The 22,157-nt window shown below is 42.3% G+C and overlaps 1 protein-coding gene across 2 annotated transcripts in view; it reads right to left on the bottom strand.

Moving 5' to 3' along the window:
• Window positions 1–22,157, bottom strand: part of PRDM5 (PR/SET domain 5) — a 191,684-nt gene that overhangs the window by 119,843 nt on the left and 49,684 nt on the right. Inside the window, exons 8-9 of one of the 2 annotated variants that reach the window (XM_075616179.1) lie at window positions 8,406–8,485; window positions 552–636 (exon numbers count right to left, since the gene is read on the bottom strand). In XM_075616179.1, the coding sequence (XP_075472294.1) occupies window positions 552–636; window positions 8,406–8,485 (165 nt within the window). The remainder of the gene's footprint in view (window positions 1–551; window positions 637–8,405; window positions 8,486–22,157) is intronic. The other variant, XM_075616189.1, reaches the window with a different exon arrangement.

The raw sequence follows: 22,157 nt of genomic DNA, 5'->3' as shown, positions 1-22,157 counted from the left end.
GAAAGGCATCTAATGCCCTTTATGTTATGACGGTTCATAAGGGATGAGCATTGGTGTATCAAGACATTGCTACATTATTCACAATAATCTTTTCAAACCATTATGATTTGATTAATTTAATTAATTAGCTTAAACCAAAAGAGAATTACTTCAAAGAAGCTTTGCTTCAAGATTATTCATCTGAAGATATGCAAGGCTTTATGTAGTAAATATAATGAAGCACACGTCTGTATGATCCAACATATGGTTTTCTCATCCAAAGAATTACAAAAAATAATTACAAATTTTGTGTCTGCTGAAATATTCAAACACAATGTGATCTCTATTAAGAAGAAAAGTGTACAGTACATCTGACAAGATTATCAAAAACAGTTTGAATATATTTAGTATTTTATTTCTAGACAACAATCTTTTAACATATTCATTTAGTCCAGCAATAAATGTTTTCCTTGTAAAGGGTCGAATAACAAAAAATAAATATATATATATTGTTAATTATCATGTTATTTTCATGGTATGAATCTAGGCATGCATGCATGTAGCAGTTTTACCTGAGTGGGTTATCATATGCCGTCTAAGCTGGTTAGCTGAAATAAATTTCTTGTCACAATCCTGACACTCATAGATCTCATGAACCTGCAAAATGAGTGTTTAATGATAATTAAATATGTGTCTCCAACTAAATCACAACATCTCCAATGTAGTGAGCACCACCACTCTCACAATGCAAGTATTTAATGCCTGTAGCTTTCTCGGTATTCACAGATGTGTTTCTTTCTTAAACTTATTTACAGTGTATCTCTTTTCTGAAGTACATCTCAAAAATACTACTAGAATTGAATTGAAGATTGAGATATACATTTCATCTAAACTTCACCATAGCCACTATATTAAGAAAGTAGATTTTGACATAAAACTGGTGGATGCCAAAAAAGATGCAATAATTGAAGAACAGCACTGTAATGTGCAAAACTCTGCGGCTGCTTTAAAGCAGCAATACTATATTCCCACCCCCCGCACCCCCACTTCTTTTCCTTTTCTTATGTTTATATGTAAAGCATGTGACAATGTATAATTATTACCTATGCTGGCAATTGTTTGGTGCTCCTGTTATAAATCTGTAAAAACCCTGATCGTGGGGCTATCGAAATGGCCATCTTCTGACTTTGTGCTGCAGTCAGTGAAATGCCGCCGCTGTTAGCTAACATTATATTACTAAGTGTAACACATTATTGTTACAGCTTTCAGAGTAATAGCCAGTCTGCTGTTTGGAACACAGCAACATATATTTTTGTGATACTTTGCTGCCAAAGGACAGAGCTGAAAAGGTGTGTCAGCACCTGTTTAAAAAAAGGAGGGGGATATGACTTTCTAAATGGTTACTATAGCAACCAAATGATGATCAGTATATTTAAAAAAATCATTAAAATGGAATTAGGAGTTTAAAAAAAATGCAGACAGTATTATCTAATTCTACAGAACTGATTTATTTAAAAAAAAAAAAAAAAAAACATACTGAAAAAAACATTCACGTTTTGCTGCTTTAAGAACACTTATCACATATAACAGTTCTTATGCAGAACACTTGGTTGTTCTGGTAAAAACAGACAGTTTAGGAATATCTAATACTTCGGGACACCACATTTTAATGCATGGGTTATTTTGCAGAGACATTTGTAAAGTACACCCAAATATGGCAATAGTAATATCAGGACGACAAAGCGTAAACTGGCACTCCAGTGGACATAACAAAAAAATAGACATATTTATGCAGTACAAATGTTTTAGCCCCTTACATGTTTTGTCTCCTCACACCCTCGATTGTCTTGAGAATGGCCCATGCGAGTGCCGAAATGTTGATACTACATAAATAATATTACATTTTGGCTAAGTCCACTGGAGTGTCCGTTTGGAATTGACGTCCTGATATTACTATTACCATGTTGGGTTATATTGAACCACATTTGTTTGTAAGTGAAATATGTCTCTGAATTTGTGTGCCCTATCAAAGCAAGCTGACAGCCTAGCAAGGGAACAAGAATTCTCTCATGGTCTCTGGGATCATAGTACAGCCATACAGATGTAGTTCAGTAATCCTTACATCACTACTTTACGGTAGGAGAATTCCAAAATGAGTGTAATAGGCATAAGAAACACTAACGGGTTCGGATGCAGAATACAATTCTAATATCAAGAAGGGTCCACGTCCGCAGAGTAACTAGAAAAAAAGGCAGATCATGGGAGTCAAATGGATCTTACTTGACATAGAGCAAGTTTATGTGTTTCTATACAAAAATGATGAGCAACATAATCACAGTACTTTATAAGTGTGATTTTCAAATATCACATCTACACTTGAATCTAGCGTTAGACCTCTACCCAATGCAGTACAGAAAATAACTAAATATACTACTCCTTAACTGTTACATTTTTCTTCCAAGTCTAATAAAGCCTTCCTCCCCCCCTCATCATATTGTTGTTATCATAGATTCATTTGAGATTCCTAACTCTCTATCTTAAATATAAACAATATAAAGTCAGTGAATACAGTTCGATTAAAAAAAATAGTTTGTATCTTCAATTTAATTTGTGGTGCATATGTCATTACTGCAATTGTCCAACATTTGTATTTCACAGTATCATTTTATTCACATTTAAATGATGATACCTTAATAGGTAACATAATCACACTGTAAAGAAGTAAATGGTATGTGTACGGAATTCCTGCCTCCATCCCTTAGTGGAAGGCACCACAAGTAAATTTTAAACCGTAATCCCGTCTATCTAACCCCTTTTGTTTACAGCATAGGGACAGGGGGTCTTCCACAGCTGTACCCACCAGTTCCCAAGATACTCCAACATCATTACCAGTGTTTCCTCGCAGGGATTGAAATAACCACCCAATACCTGGGATTTGGCAGCCATTTTTATTCCCCTGGAGGGACATGTAACACTGGTAACTACACCAGTAAATATCTAGCCAACTAGGGGACCTTCTGTTTATCTACAGCAGTGGTTCTCAACTCCATTACTCAAGCCCGACGAAAAGGTCAAGTTTTAAGGATAGCATTGCTTAAGAACAGGTAGCTCAATCAGTGGCTCAGATATAGCAGGGGTATCCTTAAAACCTGATCTGTTGCTGGGACTTGAGGACTGAAGTTGAAAACCACTGACCTACAGCACTTACAGTACATGAGGAATATGCTTAAAGCACAAATCCTGCCTGCCCATATGTTTTACTAGAATTTATTCTATGACAGCATTTGAACAGAAGGTCCCCTAGTTAATCAGATCCTCTTGTGAAGGAATACAGCAACCTCACAAGCCATATACAGTATAAAAAGCAATAGAAAAGACCAAAGGGCAATAACGTATGAACAACTTTACTATTAAAACATATAAAATGCCCCTGACGAAGAGAACAGGTGTTTTTGAAATGCGTAGGGCGGAGTGTGCATGTGCGGGAAGAACACTGAACTGATTGTATTAGCCCGGAGCTGGTAAGGAGAGAATTTCCCTCAGCGAGATCCGCGTCATAGGGGACATACCCAGACGGAGCAGAGGGGAATATAAGGCGGAATCTAGGAGCGTGCACGCAGACCACGTGATGACATCATAGCGGTCCCAGTACGAGCACAATCCCGGACGTAAAGTGTGCATACTCCACCTCCGGTACACTACCATCCCCAAAGCTGCACCTGGTGAGACGGATGAGATAGGACGCCTGGCAGAGCAGAAAGGAAAGGGGCTGGTAACGGCCAGAATGTTCACACCGCTTGAATTTTATAGGGAATTCGTGAGTGATATTCCAATTGTTTTTTTTTTTTAATATGTTTTAATAGTAAAGTTGTTCATACATTATTGCCCTATGGTCTTTTCTATTGCTTTTTATATATGGCTTGTGAGGTTGCTGTATTCCTTCACAAGAGGATCTGATTAACATAGAAGTTAAGTTATATTCATTGTTCACCTTTTGTAGCCATTTTTCTGCACTGTGGTGTAGGTATATACATTGGTCTCATTAGATGCATGGGATCTTTTAGGGGTTAAACATCTTCCCCACTTCAGTGGTCTTATTTCCTTGTAATATATAGGGTGTTGAAACATCACGCCTAGAATCAATTGGAGAATAACGCCAGCAACACCAGGATTCCAGCGCCAATCAGGACTTTTTTCTATATCATATTCAAGGAGATCACTTTTGAACTGACCTTCAAGTCGTCTGGGCAGCAGGACTCTGGACAATATATCTAGTTGGTATTGTATCTAGGTTACGTGATATACTGCAAGAAATTTACTTTTGAGCGCTACGGTTGTATTTAATATCATACATTGATATTTAAAATGCAATTTTCTCATTGTTTAGGCATGCAAGAACGGTTTAATGAATACAATGAGATGTTTTTCCATGCAAAAATGTGCGTTTACATGGAAACGTCATTCTTGCAGTTTAATGAATAGGCCCCTGTTTTTCGTTTTTATGTATCAGAAAACATCTACTGTACAGTAGGTTGAAGGAAATTTGAATCATTTAGACCTTTTCCGCTTTACATGTCGTACATCGTAATTGATGCTTGTTGGGTCACATAATACAGAACTATGGGACTATAGCCCATACTAGTAAACACCACAAGTTTCCCTTAAAGAAAACTACGTCTAATGAAACTAGATAACCACCTTCCAAAATGGAAAATGTTTGTCATGTTTCGAAAATGAAAGTGAAATGAAAACGGAGAAAAGGCGACTGTACTGTACAATGATTGCTCACATTCACATATTCTACAGTCTAACATTACATTTAACTTGATTCAGGTCATTACAAGCTACAAAGAGTCACGACTGCTGGAATCAATTCTCAATGTCAAGTATACAGTGCAACTTCAGACAAGCAGGCATGTCATTTGAAAGAACAAGTCATTATGAATGCCATAGGATATACAAACGTAAGAGATTACATATCAAGGCAACAATACAAGGGATCCCGGGCATTTACTAGTCCACCAACTTTAGAGAAACAAAATGTTAGCTACGTTTTTAAATATTTCAGAGCACAACTGTAATATGAAACAATAGTACTACATAACAGAAGCCATGTTTCTGGAATATGAATGCACTGAAGCTACAGAATGTTACAGAAAAAGTCCCACATGGCTGTGTGCAGCACTCCATTCCCTGAACCTTACATCCATACTTCACACACTTTTAAATAGAACTGGGTATATGTACTCAAAAAGGACGGCCTTTACAGTGCATACTTTTTGGGGGTGAGATGTTTTTCTTTTTAATGATTTGATTGTTTTTTTTTTTTTAAACCTGTAAACAAAAAATTTAATTGGGCCTAAAGCTGGTCGACTCTCTGAGGTAATGGAATCCCCAACTGGTTTATGAGGTGAGCACAAAAGTATTTTTCATGAATATTGACGCATTACTGGGAACTTAGAATAGCAGCAGAATCATCAGCCCCTTAGAATAGCCTGGCACGATTATCAGCTCTAAAGCCTTCTGAGCTAATGAGAGATGCAGGAAACCTGGGAAGATTCATGACAATTTTGACTAAAAATACTGTACTTGCACTTCAAACTTCCCATCAAGATACAAACATAATACACACAGAATGAGCTGGTGTTAAACCAATAACCGATTTCCCAGCTTTCTGTTATACAAATATAAAAGTACATTGAGCAGTTTTAATTTTAGCTCATTATAACTTTCCATGTGCTCTTACAGTATATAGTATTTCAGCATTAAATATTTCCAGAATCAACATTTGCTCCAGACACTCCAGAGATGTCAACCATTCTAACCACTGTATGGACAAGTAAAAAAAACAACCCACAGGGATATGTTAGTAATGAAATAAACATATGACTTGAAAGCTTGCATTGCTTTAGCTACCTTTGTGACAGAAATTAAATAAACAAAATACCAAATTGGGGGTTATTCATTACTGAGAGGGTGCCGATCTGGGCACTACCGCACGGAAACTCCCATTGACTACAATGAGAATTTCATTGCATGAGCGCCTTAATTGCTATTATTGCAGTTTAATGAATAACTCCCTATTGTGTCTAGTAACCCCTTAAGAGCATAATTATCATGCTCAAACACATGTACCGTACATCAGCTATTTTCTGCTCAATTGAAATGATTTATCTTGATTTACAATAGATGACAAGGGAATTCGGATATATTTTTTCTCTCGAACATTTGATTTTGGAAGAGAAACACAATTCACTTATAAACTATAAGCTGTGTTTGTGATAGAAAAAAAAACATGTTTTAATTAACCTTCAAGTCAATAAGTATCTACTAAATTATATTGAGTGTTACATTATATTTTTATAACCAAATCTTAGTTATATTTACAGAAGAACAAAACAATTAAGACTATGATGTAAATCATTTGTGTGCAGCATTCCTTGTTTATCTCAACAATGCAGATTTAGCAAGTGCTGATATACGTTAGCGCACCCAACGTGATGTTAACTCACTGACTTAAATAGGAGTTTACAGCGGGTCAGGTGTGCTAACGCAGAGGTGCACAAACTTTTCCCCATGTGCACCCCTGCTTGCTCTCCTCGGGCCCCATGTCAAATGAAGCATGGGGTCATGTGACGTTACGTCGCCATGGTAACGTGACATCATGTGACCCCGCAGCGTAATTTGACGCCGGATTACCAAGAAGACGCATCGCTGGAAGGTAAGTGTATTATAGAGGCCTCGCGTGGTCCCCCGGTATTTAATTTGAATGCCTGGGGGAAGAGCACGGGATCTCTATAACTGCCGCACCCCCTCCCCACAGAAAATCTAGCACCCCCTGGTGGGCGCGCCCACCAGTTTGCGCACCGCCGCGCCCACCAGTTTGCGCACCGCCGCGCTAACCTGTACTGGTGCTTAATGAATGTGGAAGCAGCAAAGTCGATTGGTAAGTAGAATCGCGTAGAGTCCCCAAATAGCACTGACAACTCACCAAAGGAGGGAATAAAACTATTTATTGAAGACTACATAAAAAGGAACATCAGAACAGACAAAAAACTTAATACATAACTACCCATGTATTAGGTTTTTTGTCTGTTCTGATGTTCCTTTTTATGTAGTCTTCAATAAATAGTTTTATTCCCTCCTTTGGTGAGTTGTCAGTGCTATTTGGGGACTCTACGCGATTCTACTTACCAATCGACTTTGCTGCTTCCTGTTTTCACTTGATTGGCGTGACGCGCTGAGGATCGGAGGCAGCGTGGGTGTTGGCGGCGGACCATTCTCCCCCGTGCAAGCACGCGTCTACTGGGAGAGGAAGATTTTCCCGGACGGACCGGATACACTACCACGTGTTTCCAGCACTCGGGATCTTCGCGCCACAGGAGGGGAGAACACGGAGGTGATCCAGGACAACGGGGTCCCTTCAGCAGAGTAAACAGCACCGGAAGAGGGCTACACGAGGGATTCGTAGGGGCACCTATCCAAGCCTGCTACATCACAGAGGATCTCAGGTAGCGTTTCCCATTGGGACTCTTCCACCATACCTACAGCTCACAGTGTCTTCCCTTCTACTCCATCCACACCCACGCTCACGAATTACCTCGCAGCTTACCTCAGCAGTCCCACTTATGATTTAATTTTTTACTATTCCACACCTGCTGTTCCTGAGCTGTCAGTAGCTTTTCACTCACCAAGCTTAATGAATGTGCTCCAATGTGTGCAAAAGCTTGTAGTCTCTTGCAATAAAATGAGTTTGCTGCCCATTCTAAAAATAATAAATGTAATGGTCCTTAATCAATATTCTGTGAAGCCTTCCTTCCTGTGCTTGGGGAGATTGAAACTCACTTTATTTGAATGGAGCGGAAATCTTCCGAAGCAAGAGGATGAGGGCTTCATACCTTATACACAAAAGAATGCCTTTCGCTCTCCAATCACAAACAGAGGAATATAAACCTATGGTGCATAGGGGAATATGGTACATCCAGGGATTAATTCTCCCACTGTTAACATGTTACCTAGCATGGGTTTAGGAGGAGTCTTATACCTCTATTACACAGCATCACTACCACCAAATTATAGTACACTTGTAAATATACCCTACACTTCCCTTGTTATATCCTTATTACTATTAAACTGAAATAAAATGTTATTGTTTTGCGTCGATAGGCATTTATTAGGTCGTCCACCTGGGATTATATATTCTGTCCTACCTATTTTTGCCCACATAGAGTGCAACTTTTGGAAATCTTTTTTGGCCAGAACTTTTGTTCTGACCATTTTTTTGTATAACAGGCTTCATACCATACTGAAAAGTGGTCAATGATACTAGAGGTATTACTGAAAAAGCAATGAAACAGCTAGCTACCAAAATCGCATACGACAGAAAAACAGCAACAATTGTAGGGTCAACCCTTTTATTAACTGACCTTTCGATGCTCTTGAAGGTTGATTGACGAGGAACACTTCTTGTTGCATATGGAGCACATAAGCTTCTTCTTAGAGTTTCCTAAAATCGGAACAAAATACCTCCATCACAGTAAAGAAGTGACAGAAAAGCCATCACGTTTCCAACGTGTCATATTTCTCATGTTTTTTGAGGGGAAGACTTTAAGGGACTTATTATATATCCGCTGAAGCGGCCAATCACTAAGGCCCAGATACATCAAGCTCCATAAAAACTACAGCATCTTATTGCAGCAATTTCATAATGGAAGTCATCAAGATTGCAGTAATAATTTACTGGGTGCGATATTTGACCCATAGTCGAGATGCTGGAATCAATGCGACCATTAATAACGCGTTTATTGCCGCATCGCAATTGCATTAGTAATATTTATATCATTGACTTCTGTAAAATCTATTATTACAGAATCCTATGGTAGAAATACCATTAGCCCTTTTGATGCTTTTGGCTACCAAGGTAAACCCCAGGCATCAATGGGGTTAATGCACCCAAAAAATACAATGCTTTACTAACCGCTAAAGTAAACAAGGGGTTAACCCCTACCACCACTTTCCCAATACCCAAGCCCACCCACACAAGGAGGTTTACCACCTTATATATATATAATATAGTATAAGGGAACTACTCCCATCAACCACCCTACCGCCCCCAACACACCTAACCTTCCCACCTCCAAGACTAATGACCACTAAAATGTAGCTAATAAAGCCTTTTAAAAACAAAATAAAAGCGTAATAAAAAAAATATGACATAATAACAAATATCTTGAAACCATAAATCCATTCAATGTCACTGTGGCTACCCAGGCCCGTCTCAATGGGGGCCTAGATAGCGACATTGGTAATAAATGTTGAACTGTAATACAAATACATACTCAAGCTGAGATAAAAGCCATCCTCATCTTCATGGCTGAAGCCATCGGAATAAATCTAATAAAGGGCCGATGTTCAACCATTAAAAAAGAACAAATCCAAAACCCAATGACTACAAAAAAAAAAAAATCCAAAGTTGTAGGGCAACAACAAAAAAACACCCAAAACCAGGAAAACAAATCCAAAGCCCGGTGGCAAAAAAAAAAAACCCAAAACCAGATACAATAAATAAGTCTGGTGTGAAAAAAACAACTTTCAAATAAATTCAAGTCCAATGGCCTATTTGGAATCCAGTGCCACCGTGGAGCATTGATGTTGGATCCTCAATTTGCCATGAATCCCTCAATCCTATGTTCATTGAATAGTCTTCGTCTGTAAGTATTTAACTTCTATCTTATTCTTTAGGCTTCAGCCACTGGATGTGTTCCCTTCAGTAACTTTCAGCCTTCTTAGTGGACCCAGCCTAATTTAGGTCCTGGGCCATTCCAGAAGGCCTTAGGTCACATAGTACAGGCCTGCACAACTCGTAAAGCGAGAAGGGCCGAACTGCTTCAAGAAAAAAAAAATTGGGCCGCACGGGTAAAATCATCATCATCATCTCTCCTCCAGCACCTCTCATCATCATCATCCTCATATATCTCCCCCAGCACCTCTCATCATATATCTCCCCCAGCACCCCTCATCATCATCCTTATATCTCCCCCAGCACCCTTCATCATCATCCTCATATCTCCCCCGGAACCCCTCACTATCAACCTTTGCGATACTCCCCATCTATTTCTCGTACCCCCATCTCTCCCCCTCACCCACACACATAATACTCCCCCTCCACATGAAACACACAATACCCCCCTGCACACCACACACATCCCACCCCCCCTGCACCTCACATCCTTCTCCCCCCTGCACCTCACATCCTTCTCCCCCCGTGCACCTCACATCCTTCTCCCCCCCGTGCACCTCACATCATTCTCCCCCCTGCACCTCACATCACTCTCCCCCCCTGCACCTCACATCATTCTCCCCCCTTACACCTCCAATCACCCTCCCCTGCACCTCCAATGAAACCCCCCTGCACCTCCAATCACCCCCCTACACCTCCAATCACTCCCCTACACCTCCAATGACCCTCTCCTGCATCTCCAATCACCCCCCCTAAACCTCCAATCACCCCCCCCCTCAAATCACCCCCCTACACCTCCAACGACCCCCCTGCACCTCCAATGACCCCCCTGCACCTCCAATGACCCCCCCCTGCACCTCCAATGACCCCCCCCCTGCACCTCCAATCACCCCCCCTAGACCTCCAATCACCCCCCCTGCACCTCCAATCACCCTCATCTGCACTTCAAATCACCCCCCGTACACCTCCAATGACCCCCCTAGACTTCCAATCACCCCCTCTGCACCTCCAATCACCCCCCTACACCTCCAATCACCCCCCTGTACCTCTAATGACCCCCCTGCATCTACAATGACCCCCCCCTGCACCTCCAATCACCCCCCCTACACCTCCAATCACCCCCCCTACACCTCCAATCACCCCCCCTGCACCTCCAATCACCCCCCCTGCACCTCCAATCACCCTCCCCTGCACCTCAAATCACCCCCCTGCACTTCAAATCACCCCCCGCACCTCCAATCACCCTCCTCTACACTTCAAATCGCGCCCCCCCCTGCACTTCAAATCGCATCATCTCGCCCCCCCTGCACTTCCCGTCCCTACCTTACCTTGGTTTGCGGTGGAGGAGGAGGCGGCAGAGCAAGCAGGACTGCATGCTCTAGCAAGCAGCAGACAGGAAGTGCCTCAATGCTAGAGCGCGGTGCTACCCTGTGAGTAGGAGAGCGAGTGATAGCGGGCTCGCGGGGGGGGGCGCGGGAGAGCGGACTCGGGAGGGGGAGAGCAGAAAGCCGCCGTGGGCCGCACAGTGAGTGCAGGCGGGCCGCATTTGGCCCGCGGGCCGCGTGTTGTGCAGGCCTGACATAGTACATCAACCAAATCAACCAAATCAGGTTTTACCATATGTTTGCCGCACTTTTAAATGACATCAGTGGTTAACATAATCTAAACGGTAAACACATGGTACAACAACCAACTTGATTTTGACCTCAGGCCTTCAGCGATTGTCCAGGCCCTATATAAACTGAAGAGGACACATCCGTGACTAAAGCCAGAAGAAGAAGAAAGACCACATCTTTCAAGAAAAGAAGATAGATCAAAAATACTTACAGAAGACTCTTCAATCAACAGGGATCGAGGGAAACATGGTAAACTGAGGATCCAACGTTGTAGCCCCAGGATGGCACTGGATTTGAAATAGGCCACCGGGACTGAATTAATTTAGAATTTTTTTCTTTTTCTTTAGATTTGTTTTTATGGTTTTAGTATGAGGGTTTTTTGTATCCATCGGGCTTTGGATTTGATTTATGTTTTTGACTGTTCTTTTTTATAGTTGTTAGGCTTTGGATGTGGTTTTTTATTTGGTTGTGCATCGGTCCTTTGTTGAATTTCTTCTGAGTTGCTTCAGCCACTTAGATGAGGATGGCCTTCATCCTAGCTGGGGTAAGTAATACAATTTATATTATAGGTCAACATTGATTACGAACATTGATTACCAATCTACATTATTTATTGCAGTTCATTTAATCTACCCCTTTTTTCCATCTGTTTTCATATACTGTACTTAACAAGATTCCATCTGTTATCAAGTACGGTATGTTGGTATATAGAGTACTTTGAACTTTACCATGGTGTTTTTAGCATTCGAGGTTTAGGTCCTTTAAATTACAATTACAGTAGGTTTTACAGACATCAAGTATAATTAGTTCAATTCACATTTGTGTTTTTGGTCTTGAAGTTCTATATCACCTTAATACACAGTGCATGGCCTATTATTGTATGTTGGTTTTGATGCTTAATGTGCAGAAAAATAGCTGTATATGCGCTTGACAACTAAAAGGGGATATTCATTAAACTGAAAGTGCTGATCAGGACAATATTGCACGGAAAGTCAATGGGAGTTTCCGTGCGATAGCACCCTATTGCAGTTTATTGAATAACCACCAAAGTTGTACTTTCCTTCATTCAGCAGTTGATTGTGAAGGCATTAAAGTACTTTGCATTCGTTCAAATACTGGTTCATCTAGGTGAGCTGTCTAATTCATATGGTCAATCACATGGACGGGATACTTCCTGATCACACAAAAGGAAATAGCTAAAGTGAAATTATTCTCAATCTGACGATGAGCCATTATGGGAAATGCATGTAGGGGGATATGTATTAAAGCAAGGAAATGGCTAAAGTTGAATGATTCTCAATCTGACGATGAGCCATTATGTATTTAGGTAAAAGTGGAGCAGCTCTAAGGCAAAACAAACTGCACTACATTGTATAAAATATATATATATATATATATATATATACCCGGTATATATATATATATATAGTGCAGGTATGTAATAGTTGGATATATATATATATTGTGACAAACGGCTTACTCTGGGGCTCCGTCGTTTGTCTGGGACTGTTTAGAACACGGTCTTTTAGGGTAGGTTAAATGATGAGGCGTCACGTACTGTTCCTTTAAACAGGCTATGCCTGGTTTATTCAGTCCCAGGCACTGAGACTGCCACAGTGCATACAACAGAAAACAGATCAAAACAAAATCTGCTCACCTGAGCGATAACTTAACTTAGATATCCCTGACTCAGGGTTGGAAGTGGCTTTTCCACTCCCAACAACAAAACAAGGTACTTTTGCAGTCTTATACAAATGAACAGAAAGATTGAACCTGTTTGGGGAAGAGACTTCTCCCCTCTGTAGTTCAGCAGCCTTCCAGCCTCCTGGCTCTTGTGGAGAGACCAGAGCAAACAGGAAAACAGTCTTACATACCTGATTCCTAATTAGCATGACAGGTGACAGAAATCAGGCAGCAGACAAACTCTGGTCTGGATCTCTCATCCCTCAGTTCCAGCGCTTGCCAAACTGTGGGATGGAGTGTATGTATTATAAGGCTGCACTCCCAGGCCAAACAGGATAGAAACTGTTTAGTATCCTGGGAGCCCTATATACGGAATTTATTACCATCCCCTGGTTTCTGTCACATATCCTCCCCCCCAGCTCAGACCTCGAGGGATGAGCGACCATGGATATTAGGGAGTGCATCCTTGACAACCCGTCAGCATTGCCATGTTTGTGCCCTGACCTGTGTTCCACAGAAAATTTAAACGGTTGTAGGCTTAGGAACCACCTGGTCACTCTAGCATTCTTTTCCCTGTTTTGACACATCCAGGTAAGGGGTGCATGATCTGTGACCAACCGGAATTTTCTCCCCAACAGGTAGTATTTGAGCGTCTCTACAGCCCACTTTATTGCGAGACACTCTTTCTCTACTATGGAGTAATTTTTCTCCTGGGGATTTAGTTTCCTACTTAAATAAAGGATGGGGTGCTCCTCACCTTGAGACTCCTGGGAGAGTACCGCCCCCAGCCCTACCTCAGATGCGTCGGTTTGGACTACGAACTCTTTGGAGAAGTCAGGTGTGACCAACACTGGTTGGGCACAGAGAGCTTCTTTCAGGCTTCTAAAGGCTTGTTCGGTTTCGGGGGACCACTTTACCATTAGCGGTCCTCTTGCTTTTGTGAGGTCAGTTAGTGGGGTTGCCTTAGTTGCAAAATTGGGAATAAACCTTCTATAGTACCCAATTAACCCCAAAAAGGTCCTTACTTGTTTTTTTGTAACTGGCCTTGGCCAATTTTGTATCGCCTCCACTTTGAGTGTTTGGGGTTTGAGTAAACCTCTGCCAATAGAATATCCCAGATACTTGGCCTCCTCCAGACCAATAGTGCATTTAGCGGGGTTAGCAGTTAGTCCAGCAGACCGGACTGCGTCAAGCACAGCTTGGACCTTTGGAAGGTGGGATTGCCAATCCTCACTATGGATTACCACATCATCCAGGTAGGCGGCAGCATACCGAGCATGTGGTTTTAAAATTTTATCCATCATTCTTTGGAATGTGGCGGGAGCTCCATGTAAGCCAAAAGGCAACACCTTATACTGAAAGAGGCCGTCTGGGGTTGAGAAGGCTGTCTTTTCTTTTGCCCTTTCTGTGAGGGGAACCTGCCAGTACCCTTTTGTTAGGTCTAGGGTTGTGAGATATCGGGCTTTGCCCAGTCTCTCTACAAGTTCATTTACCCTGGGCATAGGATAAGTATCAAATTTTGACACCGCGTTTAGTTTCCGGTAGTCATTACAAAACCTTGTTGTACCATCTGGCTTTGGGACTAAGACTATAGGGCTGTTCCACCCACTTTGGGATTCCTCAATTACACCTAGTTTTAGCATTTTTTTAACCTCTAAACTTATAGCCTTTCTTTTGGCCTCCGGGATTCGGTACGGTTTAAGGTTAACTCGGACCCCCGGTTCAGAGACTAGGTCATGTTCAATTACGCTAGTTCTACCTGGCTGTATAGAGAAGATTTCTTTGTTTCTTCTCACTAAATTCTGAACCTCTCGTTTCTGATGAACAGACAGGGTTTCAGCTATGCTAACCTCTGGGTCAGTTTCTTGATTCTCTGACGGACCTGGGGGTACTAGGGTTAACAAGACTTCTCTATCTTTCCAGGGCTTGAGTAGGTTTATATGGTAAATTTGCTCAGGTTTCCTCCTACCTGGCTGTCTTACCTTATAATTTACTTCTCCCACTCTTTCCAAGACCTCATATGGCCCATGCCATTTAGCAAGGAATTTACTCTCCACGGTAAGAACCAGAACTAGTACCCTATCACCTGGAAAAAAAATTCTGACCCTAGCACCCTTATTATACGTATTCCTCTGTGCTTCTTGAGCTTTCTCCATGTGTTCCCTCACTATGGGTAGGACTGCAGCAATGCGGTCCTGCATCTGGGCAACATGCTCTATTACACTTCTGTAAGGGGTAACCTCATGTTCCCAAGTCTCTTTGGCTATATCCAATAAGCCCCTTGGGTGTCGGCCATACAATAGTTCAAACGGGGAGAAGCCTGTGGATGATTGGGGAACTTCCCTAATGGCAAATAACAGGTACGGTAACAAACAATCCCAGTTTTTCCCATCTTTATCAACCGCCCGCCGTAACATGCTCTTTAAGGTTTTATTGAACCTTTCCACTAAACCATCTGTTTGTGGATGATAGACTGAGGTTCTGAGATGCTTGATTTTTAGGAGTTTACATAGCTCTTTTGTTACTTGGGACATAAACGGTGTTCCCTGGTCAGATAGAATCTCTTTAGGAATTCCGACCCGGGAAAACAGAACTACTAACTCTTTTGCTATGTTTTTAGCAGAGGTGCTACGTAGGGGAACTGCCTCCGGATATCGGGTGGCATAATCCAATATTACCAATATATGCTGATGTCCCCTAGCAGACTTTATTAAGGGTCCTACTAGATCCATAGCAATCCGGTCAAATGGTACCTCTATTATGGGAAGGGGTACCAATGGGCTGCGGTACGCCTTGAACGGGGCGGTGATCTGACATTCTGGGCATGAGGAACAATAATTCGTAATTTCTGCCAGAACCCCAGGCCAATAGAAGCTTCGGAGAACCTTTTCTTTTGTCTTTTCCACCCCTAGGTGTCCCCCCAATGGATGACTATGTGCGAGGTGTAATACTACGTTACGGAATGTCCGTGGTACCAACAATTGTTTAGTTGTAACTGATTTCCTTTTATCAACCCGATATACTAGGTCGTTCTCTACCTCGAAGTAGGGGTAATCAAGTGACCTATCTGGTTGGCCAGGAGTACTATTCTGGTCCCGTATATTTCCCCTTGCTACCGCTAATGTGGGGTCCTCCCACTGGGCCTTCTTAAAACTCCCAGGACTGACCTCTAGGTCAGCGAGGGTCTTATCCGGTTCTGGGGTGGTAAGTGTCTGATCAACATCTTGATTTGGGGTATTCCCTACCAAAGTAGTGATGGGGAAGGGAATTTTACAGCACTCCTCCTTTTCCCCCTTCTTATTTGGGCCCTCGTCAACCTCCATTTCTGAAAAAGGGAAAGGATTTGTTTCTTCTAATACTTCGTTATGGTCCGCTATTGAACTCTGGGCGCTATTCTGAGCGGGGGACCACATTTTTAGAAAATGGGGAAAGTCGGTCCCTATTAACACATCATGTGCCAGTTTGGGTACAATACCCACCTTTAATTCTAAAGAACCAAACTCTGTTTCAAAAAAAACATCAACAGTGGAATATTCATGATTATCCCCATGTATACAACAAATTGCCACTCTTTGTGAACTGTTTCCCTGTTTCTTCTTAATGGGCAAGAGGTATTCGGACACTAGTGTGACCATGCTCCCAGAGTCAAGAAGTGCCCGAACCCTCCTACCATTAACCTTTACAAATGCCCACAAATGGTTATTCAAGGGGTCCTCTGGGCTAGGGCCCATACATTGGGACAACAGCGCATAAGGTTCCACGCTGTTGCATTGCATGGACTCATCATTTAGTGGGCAGATTTTTGCTGTGTGGCCCCTCTCATGACAATTTACACATTTAGGTACATAGTCTGTGTCCCACTTAGAGCCTTTTCCCGGCTCCCCATGTTGGCTATTGCCCTTAGTGTGCGAACCACTGTTGCTGGTGCTGCGTGAAGGTGGTCGCCGCTCTTCAGCGCCCCTTAACCCCGGTACCCTTTTACCGTCTCTGGAAGAGTCCTGGAACCTTGGGTAGTGGGGTTGCTCCACGACTGTGGGTTGCGGGTTCTCTTCTGCTGCATTGTACCTTTCTACGAGGGCCACAAGCTCATCCGCATTGTGGGGGTCACTCCGACTGACCCAACGGCGTAAGGCAGAGGGAAGTTTTCTCAAGAACTGGTCCATGACCAACCGTTCCACGATGTGGCTGGCTGAGTTGATCTCGGGTTGTAGCCACTTCCGGGCGAGGTGGATGAGGTCATACATCTGGCTTCGGGTGACTTTATCCATCGTGAAGGACCATGCGTGAAACCTTTGGGCGCGAACAGCCGTGGTTACGCCGAGGCGGGCGAGGATCTCGAACTTCAATTTTGCATAGACGTTAGCTTCGGCTGGCTCTAGATCAAAGTAAGCCTTCTGGGGTTCGCCGCTTAGGAAGGGTGCGATTAGACCAGCCCACTCAGCTTCTGGCCATCCCTCTCTCTGTGCCGTGCGTTCAAACGTGAGAAGATAGGCTTCCACATCATCCGAGGGTCCCATCTTCTGAAGGTAGTGGCTTGCCCTGGTCATTTTCGGGACTGGGAAGGTTACTGATAGTCCCCCTTAGGATCTCGAGTTCCTGCTGTAAGCCCTGGGCGAACCGTTGTTGCTCCTCTCTCAGCAAGCGGTTTGTCTCTTGCTGGTTTGCATTCGCCTGTTGCTGGTTTGCATTAGTCTCTTGCTGGTTTATTGACAGCCGTTGCTGGTTTGCATTAGTCTCTTGCTGGGCTATTAACAGCTGTTGCTGGGTTTCATTCGCCTGTTGCAGGGCTGCATTAATCTTTTGCTGGGCTTCATTCGCGTCTTTCTGGACAGCCACATTGCGTACCAGCGCACTCACCACGTCTTCCATCTTGTTTGGAGAGAAAACCCCCCCTTTTTTTTTTTTTTTTTTTTTTAAGTTCTTTAACCCGCAGACCTTTTAGTGTTCTGCCCGCATTCTCCACCATATGTGACAAACGGCTTACTCTGGGGCTCCGTCGTTTGTCCGGGACTGTTTAGAACACGGTCTTTTAGGGTAGGTTAAATGATGAGGCGTCACGTACTGTTCCTTTAAACAGGCTATGCCTGGTTTATTCAGTCCCAGGCACTGAGACTGCCACAGTGCATACAACAGAAAACAGATCAAAACAAAATCTGCTCACCTGAGCGATAACTTAACTTAGATATCCCTGACTCAGGGTTGGAAGTGGCTTTTCCACTCCCAACAACAAAACAAGGTACTTTTGCAGTCTTATACAAATGAACAGAAAGATTGAACCTGTTTGGGGAAGAGACTTCTCCCCTCTGTAGTTCAGCAGCCTTCCAGCCTCCTGGCTCTTGTGGAGAGACCAGAGCAAACAGCAAAACAGTCTTACATACCTGATTCCTAATTAGCATGACAGGTGACAGAAATCAGGCAGCAGACAAACTCTGGTCTGGATCTCTCATCCCTCAGTTCCAGCGCTTGCCAAACTGTGGGATGGAGTGTATGTATTATAAGGCTGCACTCCCAGGCCAAACAGGATAGAAACTGTTTAGTATCCTGGGAGCCCTATATACGGAATTTATTACCATCCCCTGGTTTCTGTCACAATATATATATATATATATATATATATATATGTGTGTAGAGGTATCAGTACCGTGTTAGCCGAGCTTCAATAATCAAAAAATAAATAGATGATACCGTTCTGTGGCTAACGAAATGCTTTTATTTGTGCGAGCTTTCGAGTGTTCCCAACAGGAACACTACTAGCAACTATGGATGTAGAGTCACTTTATACAAATATCCCCCACGAGGATGGGATTTCAGCCTGCAGATACTTTCTGGGACCGCAGGAGCCACTCACAGAGACAGTGACTAAATGCATCGAATTTATTCTGACCCATAACTACTTCACATTTGGAAATGACACATACCTCCAGACAACCGGGACCGCTATGGGTACTCGGATGGCGCCACAGTATGCCAATCTGTTCTTACCAAAACTGGAAAGTGACTTTCTTTCCACCTGTCACTTGAAACCCCTTACATACCTTCGCTACATCGATGACATCCTCCTGATTTCGACCTCTGGCGAACAGGACCTCCTACAGTTCTATGACAACTTCAATACGTTCCACCCGACCATCAACCTCAAACTCACCCATTCCCCGGATGAAGTACATTTCCTAGACACCACCATTACTATAAAGAACAACCAACTACAGACTTCTGTATACCGCAAACCTACAGACAGAGCCAGCTATTTGAGGGACAACAGCTTCCACCCGACACACACCAAACATGCAACCATCTACAGTCAAGCCATACGATACAACCGGATATGCTCCGACACAGCAGACAGAGACCAGAGGATTAAAGCCTTGAGATCAGACTTTATAAACCGTGGATACAACCACAGAATTGTAGACCAGCAAATTCACAAAGCCACCAGAATACCAAGAATTGATCTCCTTGAATACAAACAGAAGGAGACAAGCGACAGGGTACCTTTGGTGGTCACATATAACCCACACCTAGGAGCCCTACGCAAGATCGCCAGGAAACTACAACCCATCCTCCAGGAAGATACAAGACTGCAACAGGTCTTCCCTGAAGCACCCTTATTATCATACAGACAACCCCATAATCTCAAGAATATTATGGTGAGGAGTAAAGTATTCAGCAGTACAACTGAATGCGGGACAAAACCATGCCAGGACCCAAGATGCAAAACCTGCGCAATGCTCTACACAGCGGACACAATACAAATACCACACAGGAATCGGGAATACAAAATCAGAGGAAGGTTCACCTGTTCCTCCAGCAATGCCGTGTACCTCATCATGTGCATGAAATGCCCAGGGGGCTGCTACTACATAGGTGAGACAGGGCAGGGGCTAAACAAGAGAATGAACCTGCACCGCCACAGCATCACACGCGGAACAAGAGACAGTCCTGTTGGCGAACATTTCTCTGACTCTGGCCATAAGATGAACGATCTGAGGGTTGCCATACTCAAAGGTAATCTTAAAACACCGAAAGAGAGACGGTTGCATGAATACAAATTTATGCAACTGTTCGGGACACTAGCAGTGGCCTAAACAGAGATCAAAATTTTATGAGTCATTACTGACACAAGTGAACTCTCTTCCCATGAGTGCAATAGGCCATGTCTGTACATACTGTGCTATATGTATGCACACACAGCTGTCTCTCACACATACTTATACTCCTTGTTTTTCCATCCCTATACACCAATAGGGACCACATAGTATCCACACACACTTTTAGTTATGCTACTAACTCTCACATTTCCACACCCACCCACACCATGTATATCCGCTCCCACTCCACACACACCTTTTGTAAAGCACTGTATATACTGTGGGCTCTCCATTCATGTTAATTCACACTGATACACATACACACTCTTTCATCACTTGCTTTCAGGAACCTTTTGACACCTCCAGCCATAAAACACATCCACACCGGGGGAAGGACCAGCACAGATAACATTCCAATAGACACTGTTTATAGTATAGCTTTTGCTTGCTTCATTCATTGTAACAGCGCCGGAAGAAGAGATCAGTGTATCTCGAAAGCTCGCACAAATAAAAGAATTTCGTTAGCCACAGAACGGTATCATCTATTAATTTTTTTATTTTATATATATATATATATATATATATATATATATATATATATATATATATATATATATAATTAGTCACTCGCCAACATCTATTCCTTAAACACTAGCACTGAAATGGAATGTCTTTTGTTACAGAGCAAGCGCACTTTTAAGGATATGGTTATTTGTGCTTTTACAGTTTCCCAATGAACAATCACTATTCAATGTCAGAGGTTGCCGCTGCCCAGTGTCTGTTAAAGTGCACAAGGTAGTTATGCTAGCATACTGTATATATACTGGTAAGCTGCAACTGTGGAGGAGCAATTTCTATGGTATATCCAGCTCTTTACTAGTCCTAATCTTTCTGTTGTAGCTACTGTACAACCTGCCACAGTACAGCTTCCACATCCTCAGGTATCGGTACAGGATCTGGGTACTATATAAACTAGAACTTGCATGGTACTCAAACTGCAATTCTGCACTGCACTCTTGAGATAGCAGTGCATTGTCATCTCTAACCATATTGGAATAGCTTAATCTTAAGGGGCACTGTGAACCATGGATAGAAAGACATGGTAATAAACTGTCCCATTGATAAATTCAGTGCTTTGATTCACTACTTTGCTCAAACGCTCGTGAGAAAAGTATTCTTCCACTGGGTATGCTCAGAAAAGGACATACATCAATCAATAAAGGCCTAGTTGTTAGAAGGATGCTACACTCGGGAATGCGCATTGTCACTTAAAAAGTTTATCACTGTTTCATTGTTGCTCAGACTAAGGCAGCTTTAGAACAGGTTAAGGTTGTCAGCTGGGCTGTGCTTTCCCTCATACCAGATATATTCTCAAAGATAATGTTTGTGTACTCACAAGAAGTGAAGCAGATAATTTGACATTATTTACTTATTTAAAATGATTCACCCAGAATGATGCAATGAGATAAATATGTTTTTTTTTTTTAAAGCCTGACTTGACTAGGGGCAAACTCGGTATTAGCAAACGAATCTATGTGGTCTAACAGAAAAAAAACAACGATGGAACAATAAGAATTTCATGGGTAAAATGTAATAATTTAGAGATATTTTACAAGCAACTGACATACTATGATCACTACCTTGGGCACAGGTCATATTTATTTTATCTATGGAAAAAGTCTAACTTACATGCATCGGAAGGTCTATTTCTTGAAGTAAGTAGTATAGGATTTATTTTAACACTGAGTTGGCTTTCAGTATAGCAAAACTCTTCAATTCGCCGATTTTCCAGTCTCAAGTTAGCAAAGACTTTCAGGGCGTATCAAATATCGCCTTCCTTTTCTGCTCCCTCTGGCTACTGATCTAAATGAACCAAATAAAATACTTTATTTAAAAAGATAACAAACATATTGCTCTGACAAAACTAAAAAAAATACCTCCTAGGGCAGCAGTAAACAGGGCTATGACCCAACTGCTGGCTCCTAAGGGGGCTATTTATCATAGTTTCCAGGCAAGAAAAAACAGCATCAAACTTATTAAAGAAAACCATTC

The sequence above is a fragment of the Ascaphus truei genome, chromosome 1 (assembly GCF_040206685.1).
Source record: "Ascaphus truei isolate aAscTru1 chromosome 1, aAscTru1.hap1, whole genome shotgun sequence".
Classification (NCBI taxonomy): Eukaryota; Metazoa; Chordata; class Amphibia; order Anura; family Ascaphidae; genus Ascaphus; species Ascaphus truei.
Note: the sequence above shows the minus strand (reverse complement) of the source record. Positions and strands in the feature narration are given on the sequence as shown.